This window comes from Phaethon aethereus (assembly GCF_964289735.1).
Source record: "Phaethon aethereus genome assembly, chromosome: 11".
Taxonomy (NCBI): Eukaryota; Metazoa; Chordata; class Aves; order Phaethontiformes; family Phaethontidae; genus Phaethon; species Phaethon aethereus.
Window position 1 is genome coordinate 18,634,030 of NC_138587.1, and position 8,346 is coordinate 18,642,375.

General features: G+C 64.1%; 1 protein-coding gene across 1 annotated transcript; it reads right to left on the reverse strand.

Moving 5' to 3' along the window:
• Window positions 1-2,312, reverse strand: HYAL2 (hyaluronidase 2; the record flags this gene model as incomplete). Its single annotated transcript, XM_082004816.1, has 3 exons — window positions 1,295-2,312; window positions 565-654; window positions 1-399 (listed from the first exon to the last, which is right to left on the reverse strand). The coding sequence occupies exons 1-3, from the start codon at window positions 2,219-2,221 to the stop codon at window positions 1-3; spliced, it is 1,416 nt and encodes a 471-aa protein (XP_081860942.1). The 5' UTR covers window positions 2,222-2,312.
• Window positions 2,313-8,346: the final 6,034 nt, after the last annotated feature.

Sequence of the window (8,346 nt, forward strand, 5' to 3'; positions counted from 1 at the left end):
TTAGCACCAGCTCGCAAGCAGCAACAGCACCCCAAGTCCCAGTGGTGCCAGGGAGCCAGGGGCACGACTGCGGGGACCAGCAGGCACCTGGCAGCCACTGCCCTGCCAGCCCTGGTAGCAGTGGCAACGAAAATGGGTCCGTAGGAAGAGGGTGTCAGCAGAGGACAGCTGGCCCTCGGGCCAGAAGAGGGGGCGCTGGGGGTGGTCCCCATCCCGGCGCCGCAGCTGGAAGCTGGTGGAGTTGAGGTGGAGGAAGACATCAGCGGTGCTGTCCCGGCGCAGGCAGCGGCCCCGTCCCTGGCACAGTGCCGTGCTGCAAAGCTGCGCTGCTGTCGTGACGTTCACGATGTAGCGGCCTAGGTCCCCCTCCAGGTAGTTCTTGATGATCTGACAAGAGTCCTGGGGGAAGGAAGGGCATCAAGGGCATGTTGGGGTTTCCCAGGGAGAGAAGCACCCCAGATGGAGAGGACATCCTAGCCTTGAGCCAGTGGTCCCCCTCTGGGGAGAGGTGATCCCCCCACCCATCATCTACCTCCCCAGAAGTATGCTGACTCCAAAACCTACCCGGTTTTTGGTGTAGTCCGCATCACCCCAGAAAATGGCCCCAGCTGCACCCAGCGCCGCGCTCTCTCCGATGGTGGAGATCAGGTCCGGCTGTGGGGACAGAGCCTGGTTAGTGCCCCCAGATCCCACACAGCGCCCACACCCCCAGCACAGTGCTCCCTAAAGAGCCCAGTGTGGGGTCAGGGAAGCAAGACCCATCCCTGCTCCAAGCCACAGGGAGAGGGGACTGTCCCAGTTCTGTGAGGACAAGGCTCCCCACCACTGCCATCCTCCCCGGGGCTGTGGGGTCACGCACCCTGAGGTCCCAGCTGCCAGGACCCAGGAGTCCTGTGGCACCTCCCAGGCACTCCCCTGGTGATGGTGACCATTGGTGCCAGTCCTGCTGCTGGACACCTTGCCCATAAGGGGGTCAGTTTGTGGCACCCCATCATTCCCACAGAGGAGCTGAGCTGGGGATCCCCACACTGACACCTCCTCCTCGGTGTGAGGGAGGCAGGGTTGGGGACCCCTCCTGCTCCCCAGGGCCAGCCCCATGCCGGAGGGCTGCTCTCCATGCAGAGGCAGGCAAACCATGGGGTGCAGGTAGCACCGTGAGGGCCGACACTACCCTCCAGAGCCACCGTGCTCCAGGGGAGCAAGATGGGATGCAGGCAGAAGGACCACCTTGGCTGACCCCAGAGCCCAGGTGCCTGGGACTTGGGATGAGGACATCCCGGTGGCGCAGCCCTACCTGGCTGAGCACGTCCAGCTTGCGGATGTAGGTGGGCCGCGTGTAGACGAAGACGGGCAGGGAGTAGCCATCGTGGTGCTGCTGCGAGATGCGCATAGCCTCCATCACCCGTGCCCGCACAAACTTGCGGCTGTTGGGGGTGGAGGCCAGGAGCACGTCGAGGTAGATGGAGGGGTAGAGGGCCATGCTCTCCCTCCAGAGCCATGCCAGCTGGTCATTGCGCGTCTTCTCCACGTCCGGGCACTGCCCGGTGTAGCTCTCCTTGTTCTTGCTGTAGTCATGGTTGTAGCAGTCGGGGAAGAGGTAGAACCCCCAGAGTTGTTTGGGTCGGAAGCTCTTGGCCATGCGCAGGGTGCTCACCATGAACTGCCGGGCGGCCGACTCAAACTCAAACACCGCCTGCTTGTTCACCTCCTCGCGGGACCAGGTGGGCTGCCGCTGGTACACCAGCTGCTGAGACACCTCCCGGTAGACATCCTTGGGCTTCCAGTTGCGAGCCCAGATGGGCCGCCACTCCTCCCAGTCGATGACGGCCAGTCCCTCCTTGGCGGGCGAGCGGATGTACTTGCTGATGCCCTCCTGGAGGCGGGCGAGGTGCTCGGACAGGCTGCTGTTTTGGGGGACGCCGCCGTTGACGGCCACACGCTGGCCGGTGTAGTAGGGGTAGAGGCCCAGGCGCTCCTTATAGAAGATGGTGAGGTTCTGCCCCACGAAGCCCTCGTTGGGGGAGGCCTGCAGGTCGAAGAGGCTGAAGTCGAGGGACACCTGGAAGCGGGGCTTGCAGTCCTGGGTGGGCACATTCCAGGCCACCAGGAAGGGCCGGCGGGTGAGCAGGGGGGCAGCCGATGGCTTCTCGGGGGGCTGCCGGGCCAGGGCCAGTAGGGCCAGCCAGGGCACGGCCACGGCCGCCGCGCAGCCCCCGCGCATCCTGCCCAACGGGGGCCTGGGGGCAGCGGGGAGAGGGGCGTCAGGAAGGGGGCGGCTCTGCCCGCACCCCCCCGAGGCAGACCCTGCCCCAAGCCCCTTGCCCGCAGCTCTCGCCTGGGGTAGCGGGGTCCCGGGGGAGGGTGCGGGCAGAGCCCCCAGGGGCTGGTTCCTGGGAATCCCGGTCCCAAGCGGCTCCGCCTGCTCCCACTCCCCTCCGCCCGCACTCCCCCTCGCTCCCAGTCCCTCCGGCCGCTCCCGCTCCCTTCCCCCGCTCTCCCGGGTGCCGGCGCGGCGCACGCCTTTGTCCGAGACCGGCACACAAAGCGCCGGGGCGCGGCCCCTCGCCCGCCCGCTCCGCGCCTCCCCGCGCCCGGCGCTCACGGCGGCTCACGCCATCCCCCGACACGGGCTCCCACCGGCGCCGCCTCCCCCCCGCGCCCGCTTTAAACCGCCCCGGCGCGCACCACCCGCGGGGGCGCCGCTCCCCGCCCCGGCCGGCCCCGCCCCGCCCGCGGCGCTCCGGGGGGGGGCGGCGCCGACCATCGCGGGGCCCCGGAGGCGCGGACCGGCGGCGGGACCGCACGCGCACACACGCACACACACCCCCCCCCACCACCACACACACATCGCTCCGTGGGGTCGCAGCACCGGACAAGGCGCGGTACTCACCACCACTCTCCCCCCCCCGTCCCGCCACGCTTGGTACGGCCAGGGAGGCCCCGCCCCCCCGGGGCGGAAAGGGGCGGGGCGGGACCCCGGGGGCGCCGGCAGGGGGCGCTGCGGAGGGCGGGTCCCCCAAAATGGTGGTGACCCTAAGACGGGGTCGCCAGGGCGGTGGTGGCCCCGGGACCAGTGGTGACCCTAAAATGGTGGCGACCCCAAAATGGTGGTGTCCCCAGGGTGGTGGTGCCTCCCAGGATGGTGATGTCCCTGGCATGGTGGCATCCCTGGAACAGCGGTGACCCCAGGACGTTGGTGTCCCCGGGATGAACAGTGGTGTCCCCAGAACAGCAGTGTCCCCAGGGCAATGGTACCCCCAGGATGGTGGTGTCCCCAGGACAGCGGTGTCCCCAGGGCGGTGCCGTGCCGGGCAGGACGTCCTGTGCAGGGCCGGGGCTGTCAGCGCTGCTGACTCAGCCATGGCCCCGCGGGCTTCCTGCCCAGGAGGGACAAGGGGGGCTGCAGGCGCAGCAGGACCGGGGGGGCTTCCTTCCCGGGGCGCCGCTGAGGCTCCGGTAGGTCCCCTCAGGCGGGCAGTGGGACAGGCAGGGCTCAGGGACTGGCAGCATGGCCTGTCCCCATGTCCTGCCCATGTCCTGCCTACTCTGGCCAGGGCTGGCCCCAGTGGCCTGGGGGCTATCGGGGTGCCCCCACAGAGGAAGCGCCAGGGCTGGAGCACGAGGGTGTGCCGGTGCCGGCGGGGAAGGAAGCGGGGCTGAATCTGCGGAAGCGCTCCCCAGCCGCCCGCCAGCTCCCCAGGGAGCGGGTGGGAGCACCGAGCCCAGCATTGTTCAGTGCCAGCCCCCGGTGCCAGTGGTGCCGAGCCCAGGGCCGCGGGAACCCACAGATGGCCCCAGTCAGCGAGACCCGCTCAGGTGCCAGCTTTCACGGTGAAGCTCCGGCTGCAAGGGTGACAGTACCAGCGGGGATGGGCACCGCATCCCAGCCAGCTGCTCTGAGACCAGGCTGCACCCCACGTTTCAGCCTGGCCCACGGGCAATGCCAGGCACTGGCCAGGAGAGGGGCAGGGAGGGTCAGCCACTGGCCAGGCCTTGGCTGCCAAAACCCTTGGGGGAGATCGTGGGGAGCCAAGAAATCCCAGTGCTGGCGGGCGCTGCCCTTCCCCTCCGGACAGTAAACAGGCTCCCTTTGCCGGCAGCAGAAATGCCTAAAATTTTCCATCCTCCGCAGCCTGTGCGTCGAAGGTAACTGGCCTCGCTGGCAGCCGGGTAGCCAGAGGGGTCACAGCTCTCCGCTGCTGGGAGGGCTGGAAGTCCTCAACACAACGCAGCTTCTCACCACTGTCACCCCAGGAAGGCTTGGCATTGCCTGCCTCAGTTTCCCTCCTCCCTTCCCACAGGGAATACCCTGGATTTTGGGAGGGGGCAGCTGGGCATATCCAGGCTCCTCTCCCGTCTCGGCCCGCTGAGCACGGGATGATGTTGAGCCATTCGCAGCCGGGCATGAGAGCAGAGAGGGGCGTGGGGCGGCGAAGGTGGGCAGCGGCTGGGGTGAGACGAGCAGGTGACCTGTCCCACACAGGCTGCCGGGTGGCTGTGAATCCCTCACCGACACCAGGTAATGGGGCATTAATCACATCCGCTTGTGCCAGACAAGTCTGGGCAAGGTGTGGGAGGAGCTCGGCTTGGGGACAGAGTGGCCGCAAAGCCAGGAGGGGAGCTCAGCACCTGCCTCCGCCCCGGGCCGGGGCTGCAGGCATGGCCCTGCCCCATGAGCAACAGGAGGGGGACTGGGGTGGCCCCAGCGGACACAGAGATGCTCAGGGGGCTGGTGGGCCACAGCCACCACCTTGTTTAAACTCCGCAAGCCATAACCCTCCACGCTGCCACGCAGTCCCCATCAAGGCCACCACGATCTGTTTCCCCTGGCGTTGGGGCCCCTACGGATCACTGGGCAAAAATCCCAGAGCCTCGTCCCCCGCAAGCTGAAGCGCTGGCAGGACACACCGCACGACTCACTCTCATTACAGCTTTCGTCAGCGGCTCATTTCCGAGCCGGCTTGTGTGGAGGAAATGATGAGAGGTGGCGGTGGCCACAGGAAAACATTTGCAGGGTGGCCGGGGGCAGGATGCAGGGCACAAAGTGAGATCACGCTCACCCCACGGACAGCCGGCACCGCTCAGGGGACGGGCAGCATCCCGGCACGGGGTCACGCCATGTTCGAGAAAGTCATCAGGCCCTGGTAATTAACAAGGCACTGATTTGGCAGGGCAGGCAATGAAGGAGCGGACAGGCAGATCCTCCCGCCCGGGTGCCTTACTGCCTCCCAGGTCCCTCCAGCTCTCCCTCCCCATGCCAGAGGGGAGACGGGCCTGGGCTCCAAGACTACAGAGCTGAACAAGAAACTTGTATTTAAATATATTTATATAAATACATTTTATTTATATATTTAAAGGATGTCATGGCAGCTACAAGTGAAGTCACAGTCCGACAAAGCCATCAGCTCCGGCCAGCGCCATGTGCCACATACGAGCACCTGGCAGCGGCTGCGACTTGGCTCCTTCACCACCAGTTCAGCCACTCATGTGCAAACGCCCCCCTCCCGAAAAAACAGGGAGCTCGGAGCACTGGCAGCAAACACACCAGCACAGCAAGGCCCACTTCCTTTTGGATCTCCATCATCTTCCCTCTCTCCTGGGCATGGCCGCTTACCACCCACCCTCCTCAGCAAGACAGCTCTTAGACTTGCAGGCTCTACAAATAATTTTATTGAAATTTAACAAAAGTGGACAGATGCACTGGGAGGAAGGACCATAAATAGTGTACGTTACCCAAACCCACGGGTCCTACCCACACGCTAGAGGAGCAAGGAGCTTAGTGTCGGTGAGTACAGTTTGGCTACACATCCACACGGGAAAGCACGTCGCACAAAAATCATTAAAAAAAAAAAAGAATCAAAAGGAAAACTTTTTTTTTTTTTTTTTGCTTGCTCCAACACCACAGTGGACACAGATACTATTTACAGCGACCTTCACATTTTTAAGATCCCTCCAGGTGCTCCCAAGGCCCTGCTGCTGCAGGAAGGTTGGGGGCTGGCGGAGGGGAGGGGGCCTGGGGGCTGGCTGCTCAGGGGACCAGCCGGGGAGAAGCGGGGCAGGACGCAGAGTGTTGGCAGCCTGCGGGGGTTCCCTGCCGCTCAGGTAACACAGGGCGGGTGGGAGAAGGCGTGATTTTTTTGGGGGAAGCATGTTTGACGCCCTGGGGGAAGGGTGGGCAGCCTGTGAGGGAGGACAAAAGGATCCTTGCTAGGCGGGTCTCGGTCTCTGCCCACCCCCCAGGGTTCGAATCCTGCCTTGTCAGCAGGTTTTTGGCCGGCAGCCAGGTGAGGGGCTCCCCATCAGGGCAGGCAAACGGCACCAGCCCCCTCCCCACTCCTCCGCTTTCTCCCGTACCCGAGGTGGGTTCGGTGCAGCTCCCCTCACCCTCGGACAGCAGCAGAGCAAGGTGGCGTGGGCAGCCCAGCCACAGCTCACTCTCTCCTCTTCCTGGGGACAGCAGCTCCTGCTCTCCTCCAGAGCCTGAGGGATGCCCTTCCCAGGGAGATGCAGCCCGGAAAAAAACTTGAGAGCAGGTGGTGCAAATAAGAAACACTTCAGTGGGGGACTGTTTTAAGACAAGACTCTTTTCAAGCAAGCAGGAGAACGAAAGATGTCAGACGAAGCGCCCAGCATCACAGTGTAGACAAGCTTCCCGACAGAGCCCGGCCCTCCTGCTTCCCTGCCTGGCAGCAGCCAGCACAGCCGCTTCACCCTCCGTGCCTTGCCTGCCGTGCTTGCTCCTGTCGATGGGAACAGCGGGCGGGAGGACGCGGAGGGAAGAGGTGGTGACAGGAAGACGGCAACAGCCACGCCGCTGTTATCTCCCCCAAGCCGGGAACGTGGCCCCATGCCCAGGCAGCTCTCGGCAGGCGCAGGGATGGATACATCCAACATAGACGCTGACAGGGCTGGCGGCCAAGTGCCAGTGGCTTAAATTAAAAATCGAGGTAGCGAACGTCTGAAGTGCTTAGAAAGTAAATAAGTTCTGGAACAAAAGAGGAGGAAAGCCGAGCCGGCTGCTGCAGGGCACAGGCTCCGACCCAGTTTAAAGCTGTGCCTGCTGCCCCACGGCCAGTCCTCCTCTGCCCACCCGGTGAGGGGGCAGCCGAGCAGGGAGGCAGTGGCTCCCAGTGCTGGCCAGGGGCAGTACAGGTCAGGCCTTTCCCCAGCCCTGCAGCAGCTGGCTCAGCATCCCAGGGCCCGCACACAGGGGTGAGAGGTTTTTCGGTGCTGCCAAGGCGACCTCGACTTTCTTAAGCAGGAGGAAAGAGGAGAAAAGAGCAGGACCTTCCGAGAAGGAGCGGAAAGCCTCCCTTTAAAGTGCATTGCATTTCTCCTCCTGCCACCAGCTGGGACACGGGAGGAGCTGTAGTTCACATCACCATTGATGAGATTTCCAAGCCAGGGCAGGCACACCGATCGATTGTTTTTGGGGGACGGGGAGGGAAGAAATTATTTCCTTCCTGCTCGGCTCTGTCAAGGCCCACCACACCCAGAGGTGCATTCAAGATGGGAGTGGGGGATGAGGACATTACAAGGAGACGCCTTGCCCAGCAGCCTGGCCCCAACAATGGGCGAGGGACGATGCTTGCTGGGAGACAGCTTGCTAACGGGGGAGGCAAGACTGCAGAGACCTCCTGCGGGCAGAGGGACTGCAGGCAGCAGCAAAGCCAACCTCCCCAGAGCCGGCAAAAGCGGGGAAATGCACAGGGAGAAGAGACCGAGGTCCAAGATAGCGGCATCTGATCTCCGTCCCCTTCCCAAGAGGAGCACGGCAGCCAGCCAGATGTGCTTTGAGACCAGCCCCCCCTTGGCCTTCATCCTCTATCAACTGACCCGCCCAAGAGAGCATCACGTAACACCCGTGTCAAGCAACATGCTGCAACATTGGCCACCTAACCACCAGGCCCGAGGGATCTCAGGGCCCCGGGCAGAGCGTTACCTTGCCCCAGCTCTCCCTGGGCCGCATACCTGAGAAGCAGGGGATTTTGTCTGGTGAGAAGTGCAGGCTTGCTCTCCCTTTAACAGCTCAAACACAGCAGCTCGTTTGCAGTTCCAGTTACCCATCACATGTCGGCTAGAGGCTACAAAAGGTTATTTTAGTCTTCTGATTCAAGCAAGGATGTTTGTAAGCAGTCGTTGCACAAGGTCACCCATCTCCTGCGAGGAGCACTAGCCAAGCCCAGCCCGGCCTGCCCCAGCCTGCCTCACCTCCGGGTGAGGGGGGAGCCGCTGTCCCTGCCGTGCGCCCAGAGTCCTCCTCAGGTGGGAACGACGCAGCCTCGCCTGGTGAGGCTGGGGCGGTGGGGCAGGGCCTCCAGCCCACAGGCAGCAACGTCTGGTGAC